At 39.4% G+C, this 23,423-nt stretch overlaps 2 protein-coding genes, 1 long non-coding RNA gene and 1 pseudogene across 11 annotated transcripts; 2 read left to right on the top strand and 2 right to left on the bottom strand.

Annotated features, from left to right (window-relative positions):
* Positions 1-116: 116 nt before the first annotated feature.
* LOC110840744 (uncharacterized) lies at positions 117-5,686 on the top strand. 8 transcript variants are annotated; one of them, XR_015536215.1, is made up of 5 exons: positions 131-526; positions 955-1,098; positions 2,068-2,260; positions 2,365-2,479; positions 2,905-5,686. XR_015536215.1 is itself a non-coding variant. In XM_087353070.1 (4 exons), exons 1-3 carry the CDS (start codon positions 340-342, stop codon positions 2,436-2,438), a joined length of 405 nt encoding a protein of 134 aa, XP_087209196.1. In that variant the 5' UTR covers positions 117-339; the 3' UTR covers positions 2,439-2,479; positions 2,905-5,686. The 8 variants fall into 8 exon arrangements, 4 of the variants coding, with proteins under 4 accessions (XP_087209196.1, XP_087209198.1, XP_087209197.1 ...); XM_087353070.1 differs by lacking the exon at positions 2,068-2,260 and having other exon boundaries at positions 117-526; XR_015536213.1 differs by having other exon boundaries at positions 2,068-2,479.
* Positions 5,687-7,310: 1,624 nt separating this feature from the next.
* On the top strand, positions 7,311-9,209 carry LOC147873161 (uncharacterized). The gene is made up of 3 exons (XR_015536217.1): positions 7,311-7,396; positions 8,012-8,044; positions 8,934-9,209. It is a non-coding gene; the product is annotated as an uncharacterized LOC147873161 (long non-coding RNA).
* A 10-nt stretch (positions 9,210-9,219) lies between these two features.
* On the bottom strand, positions 9,220-14,059 carry LOC147873162 (uncharacterized). Its single transcript, XM_087353063.1, has 4 exons — positions 13,905-14,059; positions 12,867-13,025; positions 11,812-12,013; positions 9,220-10,442 (listed from the first exon to the last, which is right to left on the bottom strand). Exons 2-4 carry the CDS (start codon positions 12,925-12,927, stop codon positions 10,175-10,177), a joined length of 531 nt encoding a protein of 176 aa, XP_087209189.1. The 5' UTR covers positions 12,928-13,025; positions 13,905-14,059; the 3' UTR covers positions 9,220-10,174.
* Positions 14,060-15,339: 1,280 nt separating this feature from the next.
* On the bottom strand, positions 15,340-19,318 carry LOC147873163 (kelch-like protein 10 pseudogene; annotated as a pseudogene). The gene is made up of 3 exons (XR_015536137.1): positions 18,851-19,318; positions 17,234-17,513; positions 15,340-15,579 (listed from the first exon to the last, which is right to left on the bottom strand). The product of XR_015536137.1 is annotated as a kelch-like protein 10 pseudogene (transcript).
* Positions 19,319-23,423: the final 4,105 nt, after the last annotated feature.

Raw genomic sequence — 23,423 nt, forward strand, 5'->3', positions numbered from 1 at the left:
TGGACTGGTGGCACACTACTAGCCAGACCACTGAGGACAATATCCCAATCCATTTCACGTACCTGCATTTATCCTGAAAGAAGAAAGTGGTGTATGTTAATATTTTGCTACTCAAACAGTCCTTAAGAAGTATACTTATAATTACTGTTCTCCACTGCTGCCATCATCAGCTGATTTGACATGGTCAGGATTGCTGTCACATGAGTGGTCATTCTCTGTGCCATCAACTTCTTAAAACTCTTTTTCAAGTTAACACAGGCAGCATGAATGCCCATTCACTTTTTATCAACGTGCAAAACTGTTAAGTGTTGAGCCACTTGATTTTCGTTGTTGGTGTGAATGAATGCTTTCAAAAATTCAACCATCACTTGTTTTGTCTTTCATTGCAGCTTCAAATGGCTTATGTATAGATGCAGCATGCATGTCCATTTCTCCAGGGATGACAACTTGATTTATATTTCTGATTCTTTCGTCATATGCGAAAAGTACCCGTGTACACTTAAGTTAGGCTTGGCTTGGCTTCTGGGTACGTTAATGAATTCTGTTGCCAAATTTCTTACAAATAAACCTTATATCCGAAGTTTGGCTTTATTTTCCCTCTCTTGGAAGGAAATGCACGGGGAATTTGAGACAATGTGGTAACAGATTTACATGTACAGATTGTGGTCTTCTGGATTATGAAGCTATGCAGTCACGTTGCCATTGTTTTCTAGGAATGTGAAGATGGAGGCAGTATGTACCTTTGAAATGGTAGTAACCACATATAAGACACTGCATTGTTGTAGTCCAGAAGACCACCGTCCGATCTCCCATTGCTGTGAAGATCTCGTATATCACATAGCAGACATATAATCATCAAAAGGACTGAGGACCCAAAACATTTTGAAAAATCATTTTGAAATATAATGAAAAATTAGAGTACAGAAATGCTAATATGTTGTCTGTATGTTACAGGATGGCTTGCCACTGGCCCTGTCATTGTCATCTTGTCTATGATGACTCGTGTATTCGTTGTGTTATCAGTTGAAGCAGACGTGTGCTTTGGGTGTGGGTGTGTCACAGGGCAAATGGCTGTGGCTAAACTGTTGAGTGACAGAGGTATGTATCATTCATTCAGAACAGTCTTTTCTTTCAACTGCATTAAATTTCACATTTTGTTAATTTAAGTTACAAGAACCACTTTTCTTGTGAATTCACATGGCTCTTCAATGGTTTGAATACAAAACATAAAATCTAATAAAAATCTGAAGGTTGTTGGTGATGGTGCACTTTGTCTATTATCTAATTCATAAAATAATAAAACTACAATATTTTGGAAGTTGAATTTTACTTCCATCATCGTGTAAAGAAGGAGAAGAGGATAGAAGTCCTATCTGCTGGTCTGCAACAGGTCTGAGGCTAGCACAACTAGGGGGCCAACAGATAGGATTTCTGTCCTCTTCCCCTTTTGTACCTGAAGACAGAAGCAGAATCCAGACTTCAAAATGCCGTAGTTTTGTTACTTTATAATTTGATGATGGACTGAGTGCAAAATAATAATTTTACATATTATAATGCATTATCATCAGAAACCTACAGAGTCTGATTAGATTTTGTTTTGTATTCAGACCTTTGTATAGAAGTGTGGATTCACAAGAGAAATGGTTCTTGTAGGGTTACACTAACAGAAAAATTGATATCACAGTTTTAATCGTGCAATTGAATGGCATGGTATAATAAATTCTTCTCAGGCTACCAACTGTGCAAGGTGGCTTAATGAAGAAAACCCCAGCATTTCAAGAACGGTCCTTATCCTCACCCTCAGGGTACCCTGATTTTCCAAACATTGGTGTTTTATTCATTAAACCAACTTGCACTGCTGGTAGCCAAAGAAGAGTTTATTATACTTGGTCGCCGTGAAAGCTTCAGATCATATGAATGGCATAGTGCTTATGCACAATGTCATACAAAGAAGGACAGTTAAAAATTCTGATTTGACCTTTATGACCATCCTGATCACTATGTAACATCTTCTGTCACTCATGTTCTTGGCATACTCTGTTCATGTGTTATGTTTCGAGGTGACAGCTGTAAACTGGAAAGCCTGGGAGTTTATTGATGCTATGGAATGGAGCCAAGATGAGAAGGCTGACATGCCTTGTGGGTAGATTGTTGACATACAGATGGTGGCAGTGTCAATGGGAGCTGGTGGAACGTGTTCTATACTGTTTGCATTCTTTGCCTCATGAATATGAAGTGCACATGTATTGCCATTCTTTTTGTAAGTTTCAGATCAAGAACTGCAGGGTTTATTTTGGTGAAATTTGATTATGCTATGCCATTAAAGGTAACCCCAAATTTGTACTGTTTAATTTTCTAAAATAGGTATTAACAATATGGTGGATGCTCAGACTAGTAAGGTGGTACCAACTCCAGAACTACTGAATGTACGGCCCTGAAATGATAGCAGTAGATAATAAAATATTCAACTTTTGTTAAGGTATGTGAAATGTGAGGATCTCATGAAGATGGCAATATTGTCCTTTTGAGTTTTGAAGCCATGAGGACTTGTAGATAGACACTTTTAGGTCCACATGGGATCTCAACTCAGAAGAACATTATCTTTGTTTTGTTCAGGTGATTGTTCTGTAGAATGTAAAGCAAGGACATGGCAGGTTTATAAATATTGTCTTCAAATTTAAGTTTGACTGTGATAACTAATGAGCAGTTATAGTTAGATATGTGAAATTTTGTACAGAGATAGATTATAAATGTACCTAAAAATCACATGAAATACTGTTTGTAAGTCAACAGTTACAGACATGGTGACAATATAAAACTTTGAGGTTATGTTCAACAAATTTCACATAGTGTGTGTATATAGTTTGTCCTCTCAAAGAAAAACATTTTCTCACATATTTACAGTTGCAAGTGATGAAGGCATTTGACCTGAGTTGAATTTCATCATATGATCATCTCTGCGTGAGACAAGATCAGCAACTCATGAGCTACATTGCATTATGGGAGATGGTGCACAGTCATAATGATTTACAGCTGAGTATAACTGACAGTTGCAATTGTATTTGGTTGGATTCACTATTTACACTGAACTCAATAATCAAACCTTTGGGTTTGAAGTTCATCTAATCAATAATTAAAAATTCATTTACTACTGTAAAGAAAACAACCCATCACCAAAGATCTGTTGTTGATGCTGTTTATGGAAATAATTGCTGTGTTATTTGAGAATAATACGAAACCCATAAATATATTCTGTGGTAAAATGCAGAATTACTGAACATTAAAGGTGGTGGTACACACAATTACAACTCAGCCTTAAAAGGTTAAATATTAATTTTGGAACGTTATCAGAGCAACTACTACAAGACTAAATTGTTAATTGACTTCACTGGAATGCTATCTGAACATAGTCAGTATAGCATTAGAATTGCAATTAGAACGTATTTAGATTCTATAGATCCTTCACAGTTCAAGCCAAGGATGTGGAAGATGTCATAGTATGAATATGAACATTTAGTACAATAAAATATGAAAACAAAATAAAAAAAAGATATCAAACCATTGCTAGGACATTCAGGAAGCCAAGGTGCAGAGAATGAACTCAGAAACTCTGTGGGTTCTGCACCTTTCCAGTTTTTTTGTATGTGGCAAAAGAAAACATACATCGGAGATCTGTTGATCAAGTTGCATAATTTTAAATGTATTTCTCTTTGCTGAACTGGAGTTCTGTTCTGTTTAGAACCATATTCTTTTGATCATATTATATGAATTAATTCCCCCTTTTTGCCCCTGATGATGACTTCTTGAGGTGGAAACGCGTTTGGCATTAGTGTCCTTTATATTGTAAACAGTTTTGTTTTTATAATCCAATGCACTACACAGTATGCAAGGTTTTAAGGGAATTTTCTGTTTGTCATCACATCCAGGCTGACCGTGGAGTTAATTTAGCCTCCTATAGAATCGATCGGTATCTTATGCTCCTTCCCATGCGGTCAGAGCATAAAGCTCTACCTCCATTCCCCATATGTCGTCGTGTGGTGATTAACCTTTAATGTGTCCTTTTGGAAGAGGAGTTGAAACCCTGTACATGAGGGCTGCTGGACAGTCTTTAACTCTGGGATTTATGATTTAGCAGTGTTTTACTGCAATGCATGGTCAGCTGGGCTGAACGTAAGCTTTGATGCAATTGATGAAGGTTAATGAAGCACGAGGACATCTTTACCGTTTACTTGCATTAGCATTACTTTGTGCAGCCACAGCTCCTTACTCTGGGACTGTTGGGATCTACAATGTATTTTTTTGTGTGTGTGTCTTGTATAATTTCCCAGGAAGTCTGTTTATCCTTTGTCTTCTTTTTAAAAATTGACGTTATTTACACTTCAGGAGGTACATAACGTAATGTACCCTCTGATCATCTTCAATTCCTGTTAACTCACATTTTTCCAATCTGAATGATTCTGATTTTGGCAGCATTTATTTTCTGATTTCTTTCCCTTGTCCCCTAACTTTTATTCCCCCTTACCATCAATGGATTGTTAACCTTTTAATTTACTGTTTCCATAAGCGTTTGTTACCTTCCATCTTGCTAGCTAAATGACATGTCTCGTCTTCTACTATTTATCCTGCTGTTACATTTTTTCTCTCTTATTTTGGAGTTATGTCACCTTGACAAACATTTTACCCTTCTCTTTCCTGTTTCTTTCTTGAGTCATGTCCAGTTACCTGTTCATATGCCCATGTCCCAGTGAATTTAATTTTTTTCTAATTAACACCTTGAGACACATTTTCAAAAAAATATTAATGTATGTAAACAGTTTGTCGCTTTAAGTGTTCATTCACTGTGATAACAGTAGGAAAACTTATCTGAATTTTTGTGGATAAAGAACAATCTTGAATTGGTGACAGAAATTCATAAACCATTTTCTGCCATATCTGACTGCAATGATGGATTTTTTCCATTCTTGTAAGACAACAGAATCCTCTTTGTGTTTATGTGTATATTGGAATGTTGCTGTAAGGACTTTCCAGTGCGTCTGGGTTTCTGTAATTGTGTGCCAGAACCAAGACAGAAAAATTTTCTGTTGTTGCTGTACTCCCCTTCAAGTGTTCATCTCTTGCAGCTGAAGGGTCCAGTGCAAAAGTGTGATGGGTCCAGGTTTGACTGAAGTTGTTTCTTCGCGCATAAAAAGATCAAAGGTGGAAGAATACCATGACTTCAATCATTAGTTTCATTAATATGTGAAAAGAAATGCCTTATTGAGGTTTAAGTAGGAGTTTGAATTCTTAAACATCCTTTTGTAGTGTTTCAAAAGTCAGTTAAAGAGAAATCACATTCTTCTTGTACTGGATCCTTTTAGGAATGATATTGTATGACTTTGTGGTGCACATGTTTTGACTCATACAAAACCTTTTTTTAATATTAAGGATATCACCAAATGTTATTTTTATCACCATCATATCTTATGAATACTGGCAGAAATATATTCTTTGTATCAAATGTTGAGACATAATTATGCGAATATTAACATTGTTTACTACTTTACATGTTTCAGCCTTTATGAGGCAGTAAGCAGTGTCCACGCTTAATAAAGTTACACTCGGGTTCATTTTAAGATGCAACAGTAAGAGCCATAAAACCAGTTTCAAAGAAATTGCAGTTTTCTAAATAAAGAGTATTTTAAAACCACTACATTTTTATTTTGTGGTCTCATGATGTTGCACTGTGCAATATTATGTCACTTATGCTCTTTTAGGGCACCAGGCTGCTTCCATCTTCAGGGTTGGAGTAGGATTTTGGTAGGCCGTATAAAGGTGTTACTAATTTATTTAGACAGAATATTTCAAGTGCTTTATTTTTGTTGTAGTCTGTATAAGTAGTCACAGTTCACAATTTTTATGCGTGCTATGCAAATCTGAGAAGGATTTAAAACCTGGCAACTTAATATAAATCCTTCCGGACCTTATTTCTGTCACCGTTCACAGTGAAATGTCATGAATATGATCTCATTTTGAAAGGTTATGTAGCTATGGATATTTGAAACTCAGGATGACCTGAAGTTCGAGACGAATAATAGGGTAATTCATGCAACTTTGTGGAACCTGGATTTTTGTTTTAGTGTTTACATGACTATAGTTCTTGTAAACTGTTGTCATCATGAACAAGTTTGAAATCAAGAAATATGTTAAGGCTTTTCCTCACTTCCTAACCTGTCATTTATTTCTAGAACCAAAATAAATAATTCCAATTTGCATACCAGCCAAAAAACTTTTTTGCTTCTAAATATTGTACAGATTTTTATGGTGCCCATGTTTCATATCATTATGCCAGAACAAGTTGGGCCATAGTTAGCATAAATTGTCATATCTTTGAAAAAACTTTCAATGGACACAGCTTCAGTTTTGTATGAGACGTCACCTGCACGAATTTTATCGTACTGGATGGTCAGCCAACTCTGCTTTTAAAACTGCTGTATCACAATTTCTTTTATGTTGGAAATAGTGTTTTCACAAGCCAAAGAACTTAGCTGGCATTATTTCTTACAACAAACAACATTAAAATTGCAAACGATTAAAGAACCGACAGAATACTGTAGTTCATGGAAGGTGAAGTAAAATTCTCGTACACGGTTCCTTCTCAGTAATGGTGGAACAAACAAATATGTTTGGTTATACTTTGTACTTCTATAAACTGCACCTTCGTCTTTCCGTTGTGTTATATGTAACGAAAAAATGTCACTCTCATTGTTTCTGATGAACTTCTGTAATTCCTTGCCCACCTCTCCTGGTCAGAGCCGTTTTCTTAAATATTTCCTCAAGTTTCCCAGTTTATGAAAACGTTCCACATTTAAGCACAGGTAACATCTTGTAATATGCATTTTTTTAGTATTGCTTAAAATTGGTAATTTGCCATCCTTATATAGCCTTGAATTTTACACATTCGTTCAAAATTTCAGTATTGGTAACCTGCGTAATTCTAAAACGTTTCTTGCAAGTCAAATTTTAAAGAAGTCCTAGTGTCGTTCATGTAGGGGCATGTCCATTTTAACATTTCTTCGCTGGCAGTTCATATCTTAAGGTGTAATGTTTGATGCTAAACCGAAATAACCAGGATCACCTCTCAACGCTTTTACTAATGTATAGAATAAAACAATATAGCCAAGCAAGAAATGGTTCCTTTGCTGAATTATGTGAACGAAAAACTCCTACAATTCATTACTTTTAGCTTTAACGTTGGTAAAATGCAGTTCCAACCATTGGCACCCCTGTATTCTTGTGTTATTTCGAGATATGCATAGATGGCAGGAGTAGGTGGCATCGTTACTAATCGATATGGGGCTGGGTGATACTTTTTTGTCTTTAACAGCTGTTTGTGGTCTGCCTTTGAAGTTTTATTCAGGTAAGACGGAGTGCCTTTCCTCCTTTTTTTATACTGAAGACTGAAACATTCAAGGTTCATAAACATACACTGGAGATATAAATTAATTTGTAGAAAACTTTAAACTGATTGATGTAATTAGGTAAGTAGGTTTGTGTTAAGTGCTTTTCTACATTGACTATGTGTGTGTGTGTGTGTCATTGCCTTGATTCTCTTATGTTCCATATTTTAGTTCAGATTTGCAAATGAACTGTTTAAAATTTGCTTTAATTTTTAATGATACTGTAGTTTCTTCTTCATTTGATAAAAATACTTTAGTGAAATTTGTTAGATTCTGATACCTGCATTTCAGTACTCCTTACACCATACAGAAGGGGATGAGCTATGTCTTGTGACATAACTTTTCACAAAAGGAGAAATTTAATTTTTCCTACTTTCTATAATAATAATACTGGTTTTAACTTCCAAATATTTCTATTATTTCAGTAGTTGTAACTTTTATTCATTGTTATTATCCTATCCCACTTTTATAGGATAATTGGTCCCTTTGAGCCTGAACTAAATTGTGTGTATTTGTTAGTTAAGAAGGTGATTGATGTTAAAATGCTTCACTAATTATAAATCCTTCTTTAATAGGTTACTCCTGCCAAATTAACATCAACTAGAATGGTAAGTGGAGTTAATTTCTGATTTTTTAAACTTATAGATACTGTGTAGACAGTTACTGATGACTATGCTAGCATGATGAATAATTGAATTGGGTGGCTAGGAACAAATCCCAGTGGACACATTTCAGTTTTGTATTATCAACGTGTCCAAACACCTCTAGAGCCAAACCAAGTCTTTTGTCCAAAGGATGTAAGGAGATGGCTCATTTCTGAGTTCACGTGCCAGGTAGTCTGGTTGAAGTTTACTGACAATTCAGAGTTACTAGCTGCCTCCAATCATGATGGCTATAAGTCACACTGATGATGAAGACAGCAAGTACATCTGAAATACTGGTAAACTTCTACCGGACCACACAGTTTCACAACCCAGAAAACAGCCCTCTTCAGATCTGCTGTCATGAGTACCTCAAGTCCTACCTAAAGGAAGAAGGATTGCAAATGTGACCACTTGCGTTGTTTACGTGGAGCTCATCATTTACTTTCACATTAAATATTATGGTTGATCCTTGTGGAGAGACTTGCACTTTGATCCTTAAGCAGGCAGAATTCAGAGCAATGAGAATATGTAACCCAGACATCTGCCCTCTTGAGAAGTGTATCTTCAGGTCATGAGGTTACTGTGATAGGATCAGTGTAATTTGTTATTTATCCAGTGAAACCCTCTGATGGGCACGATCTGTTTCACGCCAAATGTCAGAGGTGTGACAAGTGAGCTGGGCCAAATAAAGACACCTGATTCATTTTCTTTACATTAAGGAGAAAAATACAACTTCAGTGATTGTAATGTATACCCGCTGAAAATTAGTGTGACTGTTGGTTTCCACCTGCAAAACTGTTATTAAATTATAACCTGTCGCTGAATGTAACATTTCATGTTTCACGGCATGCAGGATGCTCTCGACCAACTCAGCACATGGCACAATTACCCGGTATGTTGGAGCAACTCAGCCAAATTGTAATTTTGCAATTTCTTTAAAATATCACACGTAAATCAGAAATCGATAAAAAATTCACAGTCTGTTGCCTTCATAATGACGGTTTCGTAACTCGAAACATGTCGCCACAAGTGGATTCATTTAATACAAGACGCAAGGTGAAACTGTTGTGTGTTGATGAATGATAATATTTTAGATAAAAATAAACGTCTGTAAAATAATTAATTTCAATAAGACTTCTTGAGCAGAAAATAACGAGGAGAAATAATTTTTCCTTCTTTGCTGCAAACAATATTTCTCTTTATTTGATTTTTTGTAGTTCCTACATCAATTCCTAGTTTTCTACATTATTTTCATAAGGAAAGTGATTAAAATTAATGTGTTCGTCGGGATTGTAATCAACTACAAACTACTGATTTTCTTGTGCCAGTCCAGGTTCGTAGTTCGATTCCCGAACGGGCTGAAACTCGAGATGAAAAGGGTAAACCAGGCTTTGGCGTATTAATCCTGTTTATACAAACGAAGGATAATATTATATTTGGAACGCCTTACGTCATCCAAATGTGAATGATTTTATGAATTTTGGCATTGATTAATGTATTAAATTTGAAGAGAGTAGCGACAATCACTCGCTTGAACGTCTTTCCTCGAGACCTTCCGTGACACTCACAAAGCTTTCGCCTCGTAAAAGTTGTTTACGAGGCGAAAACTTAAGCCTTTCCAGATATTGAATGACGGTTGCCCTGAAACAGAAGCCTCACTGCGACTGGGACCAATGAAATTCGAATGTGGATTTTCGGAGCGTTTCCGACGTTATGGGGTGATTTTGGGGGACGAATCGGATCGCCATATTAAATACTAAATTTAAGCTGCGGGGGTATTTATAGCGCGTTTGTGTTGTTGCGGGGTCTCTAAAAGTTTCGGTCTTCAAGTCGTGCAGACGCGTTCTGTTCGCAAAGTTTCAGTACATAAACAGCCGATTCATTGCACTGCCTGAATATTAACATAATTGTGTCTTTGCATCAGCGTCTCAATTCGTGAATAAATTGAGTGATTTCAACAACAACAACAACTGTGTCGTCAAGAATTGCACCAGCTCAGCGACTTCGCCGCCCTCCCGCGAGCGCAGCTCCAATTAAGGCCTCTCCGTATTTTCCCTGAGAGTCGGAGATCCTCGCCCACCGACTGACCCTATGTCAAGGTATCCTGAGAAAACCTTTAACCCTCTCCGCGCACCGAAGTAACAAACGTTTTAACCGCACCAGCGCCGGCCTAGCTACTGGGTTCGAACCCGTGGCTACATCAGCAGATGGACGGTTACATTCCGAATCAAACATGTTTTTGCATTTCGCCTCCATCGATTTGTCTCTGTGTTTGTAGGCGTAGTCGCTTGCATTCGGTAGGTTCTGGTTGACACAAGCCGACATCTCTTTTCTACGAACATTCATGTCTGCCGCCTTGTGCCTGCAATTTGAAATATTAAAAGTGAAAACAAACTTTCATCGTCCATTAGTATAATCTACACTCAAGACAATTTTTACCACATTTCGCGGACACAGTTACAGAAAATATGTCTATATATATACTTTTACTTTTGGGGTTCTAAAATATCAGAGATTTCGGTGTAGAATAAGAATAAAAGAATTATCTTTGGGAGTCGTAAAATGTTTTGCCCTAAAAATATCCATGTCTGATGGGTTGGCTCTGCCTTTATGTAGGATGGGAAACTGCTTGAAGCTAAGGGCACAGCTTCCACCGAAATGTCGTTGCTTATAATTTGTTTCCAGACAACCTTAACAAAAATTCCCCCAATCGGAATTCAATGCCTCACCATATTTCAGAACAGTTCCCACGTGATCTTTCTCTTACTCAGATGCACACAGAACATGGGCCATATTGCTATTATAACGTAAAACATTTTAATACATCGAAGTGGAGGGAGAGGTTACCACTATTTTAATAGGCTGTCAAATGAGTTGTGTTCTGGCTAGCGACGTTTCGTACACTTCATTAAGCCATTACCTTCGGTCAGAATAATAAATTTAATCACACGCTTTTTTGGAGAGATACGCGTGTCTTGTTTGATACATGAGCCCTTAACAATATTTCCCTCTTTTAGCAATATATTTTCAAAAAAAATTTTGTTCCACCAAAAATAGTTCTGCTACACATAAGGCAGACAAAAACCATAATAAAATGAATTTCTGTGTGAATTCTGACTCTTGCACAAACAAGTATGAATAAATTTGTCTTCTGAGATGTTTTTGGAGCTGCTTACTAACTCCGTCAACAGATGGTAGGAGACTGCGTGGTCAAACACGCCAAGAGAAAGCCATTTTGAAATAAACGTCCATCAGAAAAGAGGATATGAGACGACAGGCGTCGTTAAACCTGAAACTGGCCTAACACTTCGATGAAAGCGAAAGATTATGGCGATGCCGATGCGCTGAACGCCAGAAACTTCCTGCCCAAGAGAGTGCCACTGATCAAAGAAACTTAGTCAAAGAACTTCTTATTAATGCAGTCACGGCTTACGTCTGATTAGCATTTCCTAGTCATTCGCCCTCTGATGTAGCCAATCAGCTTGACCGCAACATCGCCCTGCCTTCTTTCATTCTAACCCCTTCCTCTCAAACACTTTTCGCGCGTTGTATTCAAGGCCCTGAGTAAGCAGTATGAACCTCTGAAACGTCGGTCAGTTTCTTCGACACTACAAGGCCCTGCATCCGCAAGATCGCGGATACCTTGACCAGAAATGATTCACTTCCTAGTGCTTTTCGAAAGTAACGGTTTGTGATTATACAGCTATGAACAATCATACAAAGAAACAAACCATCGATTTTCCTTGTCATTGAAACATGTGACGTGGGGGAAGAAGTCGACCTGGTTATAATAATTACAGATAACGAAGATCATATCGTCCATCACTTCTGCGTAACCTGAATAGTACTTCATGCAAGGGATCTCGGTCCACGTGTCTTCTGCAGGGTCATACCTTTCGGTACTGAGCTTGCCTGATGTCTCGTTCTGTCCTCCTGCACACACACACATTCAGTAACAGGTCACAGGATATAAAGAAAAGCTGCCAAAGGGAACTTATCCTAACCCCATTCAGCGGGACCCTTCTTGATATTTGTAACTCTGTCAAATGGCCACGAAATATTTGAACTTTATAGAGCCACAAGATTCATCAACTTATTCACAAATGTCTGTAGTTGAACCCTTTCCAAATACTCGAGTTACTTAAAACATTTTAATATTATCTTTCCTTTTACGTCAATGTATCACAAGTGGTATCTTACCTTCAACATCACCAATTACAAATTTCTAGATGTTTGTATTTCCCGTAACTTCGATGCTTCACACTCCGTCCGTCTTTACGCTCTTAAAATTTGTTATTCCGTAAACGGAGCGAACGAATGAAATACAACAAAGAAAATTCGTTCCCTCTTGCATTGTCAGTATTAGTACCAGGAACAGCTACATCTTTATTTTCGTACTTGAAGCAAAGATTGCGAAGGGACTGCTTTAAACCATCGGCTTTTTGGGGATAACAGCGCGGCAAACTGAAATTTCCTTGCTACAAGAACAAAATATTTACCTTTCAAATTGGGACTGTGTGAAAAATTGGGCGTACGTTAGTTCAGATACCACAAGAGATTGTGCGTTGTTAGTTAGTTAGTTAGTTAGTTAAGTGTTATTTTTGGAAGAATGTAATCGATACCACGAATCGGGGTTAAAATTAGTGACAAACTAACTCTGTAATGACTGGAGAAAAATTCTGTTCATAAAATCTGAGTCACTCAAAAATACCAGGAAAACATTTCACAATAGCAAGTTCTGTAAAAAGGACAGAGGAGCATCACTCAGAATGTCCAGAGTTCTCACCTAGGGCGTACAGACAGCCGTGGAACGCGACGCAAGCAAAAGATTCACGTCCAGAAAGCATTGGTGCAACGAACGTCCATCAGTCGGTGTCCGGGTCATAAACTTCCACCGAGTTTAGGTAATTGGAATGATACAATCCACCAGCGACGTATATTTTGTCTGTAAAAACAAATTAGCCATATGACACAAACTGTACACACATTTGGTGTAGGGAGAGGCGTTAAACTGGTCCATTCAGAGCACAGACATGGGACAAACCCTACTTAAATTTGTAAATCTATTAAGTCCACCTTCGAGTCACAGAAACTGGACGGACAAGGCTGTCTCTGTTCATCTGTTTCTTTCTTTCTTTCGAATGTAGACAATCAGCGTGTCAAAGGAAATGAGAATAACTGATAAAATATAACATAAACAACATAAAGTGCTTAAATTAATGCATAACGGAGATGATGGAAAGTTACATCTTCTGTGAAACGAATTTTATTAAATTTGGTACCAGAGATGTACGGAACGAGCTGCTAAAAGGTGCTCTACATTTATAATATAATGTGCTATTTACGTGAGATTATTAACTGTCTCAAACACATATTACATCTGTATTATTTGAGATCCAGTTTAATAGTTTGATGGTTGTTTGAATTCACTGCGAGTGCACACTAAAAGGCGGAAGACGACGCACATGGACATCTTACAAGAGCCGAAGAAACCATCACGCACTCAGAACTTCAAGCCGTTGCAGTCTGTGAAATAACGAAGTCCGTGGCACGGATAAAAGAAAGGGATAATGAAAGAATATGGGACAATGGAGGGAGGGAAACTAAGATCAAGAGCGAGGAGGAATGCCTTGATGATGAAGGCATAAAGTTCGTCCGAAACGTCGGCAGAAGCCAAACGACAGCCATCTTCGTACTCCCCGCCGTGAGAACCTCAAATCCTGCGATTCCTTCAACATTCTTGCATTCTTACACGCGGACAGACAGACAGACGCCTCGCCTTCTGCACTAATACTCAAATTTCTGTTTCACAGCTTTTACGTACCATTCAGTGCAGTCGCACTTCTATGGGATCGCCCTGTGTTCATGGGAGCGATCCACGACCACTTGTTCGTCTTGGGGTCATATCTTTCCGCCGTTCTGTTATAACTACAACCGCCCATGGCGTACACTGAACCTCGCAGAACTGCCACACTTAAACCCCATCTGAAACGAAAAAAATTACAATCTCTGCTATGCTCATTTATTGCTGATTCAGATGCATTTCCTCTCGCAGAAAGCAATTGTTCGCTCGTCGTTGTTAAATCATAATTCAAATGAATTAACAAGCAAATCGCATTCTTAAAACCAACTTTGTCGCAAACGTCCTCCGACCTATTCACACTTTGCACGATGCTCCTGTATGTGAGTGGTACAATTGTACAGCCCCTGCCCAGATTTATATCTTGACTAAGACAGCGACTATCAGCTTTTTAAGAAGAACTCTGTTCCAAGGAGTTTCTTATTTACGAAGCTGCATCTTACCTTTGCACATGCATAGGCGCCACCTCGCGGCATGGCTTCGTAACAGCGTTGAAGCAGCAGCATGATCTTAACATTCCCCGGTCGCCCCAACCACCGATGACGTAAATGTCGAAACCGACCACTGCCGTGCCATGTTCGGCTCGCGGACCGATGGAGTCGACCCCCTCCACCTGCAGGAACGACAAGTTATGGTTTTATGTTTCTTTGGGTCATTCGGTCTACTGATGTGAAGTCCTTACATTAGAGTCCAAGCGACCAACCACCAGAGCAGAGGTGCAACCCCCAACAGTGGACCGAAATTGCTACACCGTGGAGGGAGGCACTCGACAAAGACCGCGAGAAATTAACTTAGAGCGAAGGTGGAAACAGGAAGACCCAAAGAGAAGCTCTCGTCAAGTTCGACAGACAAATTTAGAATTAATTTCTGATCAACAGCTGACATTTCAGGTTCGTACTTTGGGAAGGACAGATGTTGGTGTTTTGGGTTTTATCGACGCAGAGATGGAGGCAGTACGTCCCCCACCCCACCCCAAAGCCTTCTATTTCACGAGGCGTGACCACGCAGATGGCCAACATCGACACTGATCAGTGCTTTATTTATTACGTTGAAATCCACTGACGATCAACGATGTCTAAAATCAGCAGACAGGTTGCCATGACAGTTGAAGTAGGACGCTTATTGTAAACGGTATTTAAGGAAAACTTCAGATCCGTCGTCGATTCCTATTAGGACTTACATTTTACACGAGACTCAGAATTTGAGTAATTTATTTATTCTTTTTAATTCAAGACTTTGAATCTTTTCTTAAAAAAGCGTTTACTGCAATGAAAATAAACGAACACGAAATAAAGAGGCTAAGAGGTCCTTGTAATTAAGTTTAGCAACAAAGAGGAAAAGTAGTTTTTCTCGGAGGCGTCATTTAACAAGGCGCGATAAGAGTAGAAAGGAGTGCAACTCACCACAGTCCACCGGTCTGCTCGTGCGCGTAGGCTTCGATCACATCTGTAATTGTTCCGTCTCGACGCCCAGCAATAGCAAACAGAATGTCCTGTGGGATTCGTGGGCGGGCAATCCTTGGTGTCACGAGGTCCTTGTCTTCCTTCGTCAAACTTTTCGGGTCGTCCAGGAATGTGAGCGTCTCCGAGATCACGGGTTTGCACTCCTCATTTTCTGTCACGTAAGGGTGCGTTGACACCTGTTGAACAGTTCAATGTGGACCTTAAGAACTTTTTTGGAAGAAATGGAATGTTCCATTGCAGAGGAGACAAGAAATTCACACATAATTTGGTTGGGAAATCCCGAAATAGACTGTGACATATACAGGAAAATGTGTTTTTTGGTGTGTATAACGACGCTCTTAACAAATGCACAGTTTGAGGAGAGAAGCGTAATCAAGGTTAAATCGTTCTTAGAGGAAAATATTGAAATGTGTTTCAACCGAAAGTGAAATACTTCAGTAAGTGTTGCATTTTGAGTTACATTAAAAAATGTAATTTATTTCTCGTCTCTCCCGTGCGAGATGCACATTCTTTTTGATTCGATAACTTTAATTAATTGTCAAAATTACGTAGCATCGAAAGAAAATTATGACAATTAGTTGCTTCGAGTGTCAAGGGAGGCAACCTGCTACATGTTGATGGTTGGGTGGAAGGCCCGTCAACACAACACCGTGTGATTGTGATCGATGTCTATTATGAGGCATTGCATGTTTCGACCTTAATTGGTCATCATCAGGTGGTTCTCTTTACGTGTTGGAGATTAGTAGATACGAATGATAAATTTTAAAGGCATTTGAAGCAGATAACATTTTCATGAATCCGTGTGATTGTATCGCACGTATTCGTAAAAGGTGAGTGGCTGAAATTACAGGGCATTTGACTTAGGGTAGAAACATTTTTTTCTCTCGGGTTAAAGCGTATGGTGGAATGGCAGAAGGAATATGGCTGCTTCGTAAGATGACGGTTAACATATTTGAATGTTAAATCTGTCTATGAGTTTGAAGCCCCTGGGGTAATTTACTCCTGGATGTAGAACGAATTTACCTTGCTGAACTTTTCCGATATCTGTTGTCCCTATGTGGTCAATCAGCTGAAGATTATCACGCTGATGTGATCTCGGGTTGACTATATATATATATATATATATACCGTCGGAGATGCGTGAAATTTTTATAGCAGCTAAGACCCGCTTCTTATGGCGTAGGATCTTCAGTTTAGTTGAACGCTGAACCAAAAAAGTGATTTATCAGTTGGAGGATTTTCCTATTCGAGCTAAGGGGACGTTTGAATGCAGTTAACGGTGGAATGCCGTAGTTGAACTGAAACGCGTAGTGGATCTCAATAAACGCTGAGACTACAATAAAAGATTGTAGCGCCGACGGACTGTCAAACTTAAAGACGATGAATAAAGGACGATCATTATCTCCAACCACATTTCTGCATAAAAGGACGAATCGAATATTTGTTTTGCACATACACACGCGTATGCGAGCGTGTTACCAGCGGCATTCCACATGTAGTTATTGTAACCATGGCAACTAAGTTAATCTGCAGATGTCTTACGCAGCAAATTTTGCGCGGAATAAGGAATTCAAAACATTGTACAATTTTCACGAAATCATTGTAACATTTTAACCAGAATTGGAATGTGTCAACATATTCTGTTAAAACGTATCAGTATTAAATCTAATGAACGAGCTGGAAGTTCGGACAGACAGACAGACGGGCTTACACGTGACGAAGAAAAAGGCTCACAATTTGCATTAATTAGTTACGAACAAGTGCGAATATGGAATTGAAAATGCGGGCTTCACTTCCGATAAACATCCACGATTTCAGGGGCATACTGACCTCCTCCTTGAAAAACTTTGCGTCTAGTAGTCCCAGTCTGACGCCCATCAAAAGACCCGCGATTTGACCTTTCCTGTTGTCCGGGTCGTGGTTGATCCACCGGAGAATGCACTCCCACACAAATGTCTCGTCCTTTACGTTCAGTTCATCGGCCTCGATTATCGCTTGCAGCTCCTCTACAGGCAGTTCTAGCAGTTCTTCGCTCTTCTGAGACACTTCCACAAATTGGCGCAGAACGAAGCTACGAGCGTGAGTCTCGAGGTCGGCGCAGAAGTGAGAACTGCGACAGCGAGGGTAAGAACCGACTCAGAATCGTTCTCCTTCGAACTTTGACACATTGAACCACCGCAGGAAGAACTGGATTCTCATTCACTTGCAGACCACAGTATTTCGCCTGAAGTTTTTACCTTAGCCTTTTGGAGCCCGAAAGAGCGAAGCTGAGCGCAGACAACTGTGGAGAGGCAACGCTGAGATACGCTCCGTTTAACCGTGACAAAACAGAAAGTTTTCGGCTCTCAAGGTTCCCAGGCAATGCCCGCTCGTCCTCGAGATAAGGTTATAAGTTGAAATAAGGGCACGGTGTACGCAAGTGAAGAAGGCCACTGCCTTCTTCACTTGAGAAGTTTAGAATTTTGAATTCTGTCTTTAACCGTGGCGAAACGACGTTTTGGTAACTGCGTGTGTTGTGAAACCTCGTGTAACCGGACTATATGGGGGGAACCGCGGGTCAAATGAGCGAGGGAAAGGGGAACGTGGTCATGGAATTGAACGAATAAGTAGAGACTCAATACAGATTTTCCTCGTCGGCGGATGATGCGGGCGAGTCGCACGTACAAGCCGACGGCAAACGTCACTCGTGAGCGCTGTTCGAGGGAGTCCCTGTACTAAAAGAGTGAATTTATCAGTCATTCTGTCCATCGCATGAACTGAAGTTTCTGGTGTGATTCTGCCGATGTCAGTTGATTTGCTTGCTATGTTGTCCTGAACAAGAAGGAGTAGGAGTTCATCTTCTACGAGAACCAGCGGGCTGTTTCTTGTCTTTGCCCGATAATAACGAATTCTCTAAATGTCTTGAAGTGTTCATAATAATCAGCAAAATCTGGGGTGAGGTTAGATAAATGAACTGTACCGCGTGGACATCGATTTATGCACTTTCGCCGGTGGAATCCAATCACAACCGATCTGTTTGAAATTCGGTCGCTTAATGCGGGCTCGGTTGACAGAGGTTTTGCTGTATGCAGAAATATGTCGGGCTGAATGTTGATTTTGGTGTTGGGAGGATTGTGCAAGAAGCAAGGAATGCTGCATAGAGAGAAAGAACGAAGATAAGGATTTCGAGAGGAAGACAGATTTAATTATGACTCTGCAATAGATCGCGATTAACGTTCCATATGGTGAAATTATTCATCTGCTGATCATAATGACGATCAAAACATATGCAGTTAATCAGAAAACTTAAATTACAGGGACGTTAATAATTACCCGCAAAACATTATAATTTTCTCAGTCCTCAGTCAGAGAATTTAATCTCCAAACCGGCTGCTGTCTTGAGTAAAGGTCATTCGCTCCAGCGACGAAGGCTGGCGTCACAGCAAATGACAAATGAACATCAATTACCTTGCGAACTGCATGATGCCGATACAGTTGTCGGCGTCCATCGCGTCCTCGAGGAAGTAGCAGCAGAGTTCAGTAACGTCCGGAATACACAAGTACTCAGCCGTCACGAGCAGCTGACGCGCGTTGTCGGAGCGAATGTCCACCTCCCGCAAATAAACGTAATCCAGTATCTGGGTCATCATGTCTGAGCTGACTTCGTGGAGGAGAATATCAGTCTCCTCACTGGTGTGCAATTTTGTCGTGAAGAGGGTCCTGAAACGTCGATTTCGAAAAACGGTGAGCAGAAAATTACAAGTCATGCGCATAAAGTTTAAGTTTTTATGACTCACGTAGCCAAATAAAAGTATCTTTTCGTCAAATTGGTGGATGAATTTTTGTTACCTAAATAATTAAAAAACTCTCAGAATGTGTACTAATGGGACCGGATTAACTGCGAGAGGCTCAAAAGCGGGCGAAGGCTTAAAAGAATTTAACAAAAAAATCGAAAAGCGAGCAGCGAACATTTGAACTATAGAATGGTCACCCTCGTTTCTCCTTCAAGAGATGTCTGAGCTTATAACAACTATTACAGATATTTTAAAGCCAACGCAAATATTTCAACACACATCGCGGGCTGTACATTCCACTGATTGTTCAGTTCGTAATATGAAATTATTTGTTCTGTAAAAATGTTTCCCCGACAATAAACAACTTAAAAGAAAAGCCGATGTTTCTACGAGGCCTTTAAGAAGTGATCACCAACCAGCAAACAATTTTCTGTTACAGATTAAGGGTTTCGCAGTGCAAGACAAACGGAAAGATTTGATTGTCGGAAAACTGAAAAAGGGGCACAGCTTGTAAGAAGAAGTGAGAAATGTCTCTTGGAAAACGGAAATAATGGCTCACGGTTAAAATTCATTTCTCATTTTAAGATCACACCGCGTCTTTATTTAAAACACAAGCAAATTAACGTATGCACAAATTCTCGAACGATTCTCTCCTGACAATGAAACATTTCTCGGAAGATCTTTGTTACAGTTTATTATACTTCAGATAGAGCAACACACAACAGCTTTCAATGTTCCGGGCATTACCAACTTTCTTCTGGACTTTGTCGGTCGTCTTTATGTATTAAATCCAAGACGTTTTGGAAAAAGATTCTAATTCTCCTTCCAGATCGATTGACTGTCACCTTGGTACAACCGCACTTAAAAGTTAGTACAAAATCCACCTACGTCTTCTGGGATGTCTCGTAGAAATTATCGGACGTTTCAGAGGTGCTTACTGCCTCCATCATCAAGGAAAGAAGGCAGTAAGTACGTCTGAAATGCCACTCAGTTTCTACGCCGCAACGTCCAGAAGACATTCTTCTTCTTCTTCCTCACCGCCGTGAGATTTCATGACAACGAACAAATAACAAAAGACAATCAGCCGTATAAAAATACAGGTTTCTGCAGCAAAGAGGATAAAACATTTCACACACGAATCGACGTCTATCATGTCCTTACTTCACGTGTTAATTAACCACGTCAGTAAATGAACAAACCTGAAATAAGCGCTGCACATCGACAGAATCACTCTGTGGACTGGAAAGACGCCGCCGTCCTCCGACCTCAGCACCGCGTCACACAAGAAGTTCCTCTCTCTTAGTTTATTCAGACGGACCAATGCTTTGGTGCACGTGCACCTGACGCCATCTTGCTCAGGACAGCCGCTTTCTCGCTTAACCTCCATCTCCTGAAAAGACAGTCGATCGCTGTTACAAATTTTTCTTTACACTGATGCGTGTGCACATCAACTGGGAGTGACTGAGAGGGGACACGATACTGAGAAGAATATCTGGACCTGCGAGAGAGTTACTGACAACGGAATGGCGAAAATTGCATAATATGGAGCTTTATAGGTCTCTTCACTAATTAATAAATTGTAGGTTGTCAGATCGAGGGTGATTAGATGGGCTGGGCTTGTAGAACACATGGCAGAGACAAGAAATGCAACTTTTTAATCGGTAGACCTGAAAGGAAAAGGTCACTTTAAAGTCCTATACGTTGCTGGGATAATATTAAAATCGATCTTAGAGACATGTGGTATGAAAGTGTGGCTTGTGGATGTGGCTTAGAGGCGGGGTCTTGTAAACACGACATGAAACTTCTTGTTTCATAAAATGCGAGACATTTGATTACCTGGGCTACTGTTAGATTCTCAAGCAGGGCTTCCGCTCCATGGACTCAGTTTGTTTCTTTATTGTAGAATGCCTGTTGAGATTCAATACAAAACGACAAAGCTCTAAATGTGACTGATCTAAGTAACTTCATAGACGGCTTACCGAACCCGAAGGTTCATCACCGAATTAACCAAAGACCTCCACCGGACACTGCCCTGGGCCAACAAAATCCAGTCTCCTTCGACTCCTATCTCCCATTGATCCCGCCTGAGATTATCCTCCCATCTACATCTAGGTCTCGCCAGCGTTGTCTTACCCTCAGGCTTCCCGACCAATATCCGGTGCACACCTCTTGCCCCATCCATGCATTCCACATGATCCGCCAATCTCACTGTTCTTGGCTAAATCACCCCGAAGATGTGACTGATTCAGGCAATATTAAGTCATGCCGCGTGTTTGTCATTACTCGCATAATTTAATTCTCCTTATATGTAAACTACGTAGACATTACGTATAAAAACATCAATGTAATCCATAAAGTCTTAGATGCCTCTACTCTGGTGAATCGATTTTAAAAAATTACGACAAAAATATGCCATAGAAATTGCGTGACCTTTGATGCAGATCCAGGCAGTTAAGAAATAAACTTTAAAAAAAAAAGTTTACGCCTTTTCATAAGCATAAAATTTTCGAGTTCTTCTCTCTCTGTAGAACTAAAAGTGCTTAACAGTTTACATAATTAAGGACCTTTCTGCCTAAATTACAAATTTATATACACTACAAGCACAAAATGTAATTTAAATTTATCAATTGAACGCGAGAATTACATTTGGGAACAGTAAAAAATGCTCTAAGTTGTTCTAACGCATGCGTAGATCACTACACAAACACTGCAATGAGCAAGATATTCTGTGAAAAGTCGATTGGTACTCATCTCGTCAAAGAACAGCCCACTTCCTTTGCTGAACCAGAAGATTCATTATCGTGTTCGGAAAGCCAATTCGCTTCATCGAGTCCAATCTCCCTAAGATCCATCTTAATGTTATCCTGCCACCCACGCCGAGGTCTTCCCAGAGGTCTCCTCCCTTCAGGCCTTGTAAACACTCAACTCCCCCTAACAACATCGGGTGAGGAGCTCGTCATTCACTTTTCTCAATTATCTGTCCCACTCTCGTTTTGGGTCCAGACATCTTCCTCAACACCAAGTTCTCAGAGGCCCTCAGTCTATGTTCCTCCCTCAAAGTGAAAGACTAAGTTTTGCACCCATAAATACTTTGCACTCAATAATAGCAAACATTCCCCTGATTTAATCTGCTGTTGTAGGGAGATTCGTCGATAATTAGGCTTGTAAAACCGAAATAAAAATTCTTCCGAGTTCCCTAAAACGCTTTAATAATGTCGATTTATCAGGAATTGTAAAGTGTTAGAATTATTATTCATGTACCCTTCTTCTTAGCATCGACATATTTTTATTAAGATTCGGGGCTACGAAACACCTTTTATTTCTTTAAAATGTTAATTACCTACTGGAATATTCTTTTATTATCAATGATGCCGTGAACAAACAGAAGTCAATGCAACATTACTTTAAATTATGTTAAAAAGAAGACAAGCCTAATTCCCTTACACGAGTTCACAAATGCAGATGAAAATATTAAATGTGATGAACAATAATAATAAATAGGAATTCCTTACCTCAAACTTTGTTCAATTGTACGAGACCACGAAGTCCACTGGCAATGATCAGTTTAATCAAATCTAAAATGGGGTATCACAGATTTCTTAATAATTCTTACATAAGATAAGAACTTGTGATATTCTAAAAGGATTTTAACAGCACAAAATTATCTTTTCTACGACGCACTTCTTCTACAAGCGATTCACAGCTCAACTCTTTCCGCAATAACGAATGGATTGTTGACGGCGATAATGAAACACAACAATACCGAGTAAACAGATGACTTAACAATTAGTTTCTTGGGTAAAGGAATGTAGTGCAATACCGTTCATTCATTCAATTATACTGCATGCATAGGAAACGTGAAAAGAGCCTTATGGCATGCTCAGCCAAGATTGTTGCAGGCGTGGGTTAGAAATTCCACTGCTTTTGACGTAAATACGTCTATACGGAAGGGTCATTCCGCAAAAAAGTGTAACGAAAAAGTGACAGGAAAATGTGTAACATCTGATAACAATGGTTACCTAGAAAACGTTACATTACCTTACATTACATTCAGCTACCACAGAGCCATCTTAAGCGTAACTAATTCAAGTTAAATAAGCAATGTCCTAATCAAACTTTACTCAATTGTAAAGCAGTTATGACGTATTTACGTCAAATTATCCGGAACCATGGCTGCACTGACAATTTTTCTTGCTTTGTTATTCACGCAGGTGTTCACATAAAAGCTGACCATTGTCGGTCAATAT

This window comes from Zootermopsis nevadensis, unplaced genomic scaffold (genome assembly GCF_977971745.1).
Source record: "Zootermopsis nevadensis isolate Lab colony 2312 unplaced genomic scaffold, Znev_1.0 Znev_ptg000021l, whole genome shotgun sequence".
NCBI lineage: Eukaryota > Metazoa > Arthropoda > Insecta > Blattodea > Termopsidae > Zootermopsis > Zootermopsis nevadensis.

Coding starts and splice junctions, on each gene's coding strand:
- LOC110840744 (XM_087353069.1), top strand. CDS start 340: ATGAATGCTTTCAAAAATTCAACCATCACTTGTTTTGTCTTTCATTGC. Junction 527..954: donor AGGCTTGGCTTGGCTTCTGG/GTACGTTAATGA, acceptor TGTATGTTACAG/GATGGCTTGCCACTGGCCCT. Junction 1,099..2,067: donor TAAACTGTTGAGTGACAGAG/GTATGTATCATT, acceptor TCGAGGTGACAG/CTGTAAACTGGAAAGCCTGG.
- LOC147873162 (XM_087353063.1), bottom strand. CDS start 12,927: ATGCTTTCTGGACGTGAATCTTTTGCTTGCGTCGCGTTCCACGGCTGT. Junction 12,014..12,866: donor CGGCTGTCTGTACGCCCTAG/GTGAGAACTCTG, acceptor GTGTGTGTGCAG/GAGGACAGAACGAGACATCA. Junction 10,443..11,811: donor AATGACAAGGAAAATCGATG/GTTTGTTTCTTT, acceptor TTCAAATTGCAG/GCACAAGGCGGCAGACATGA.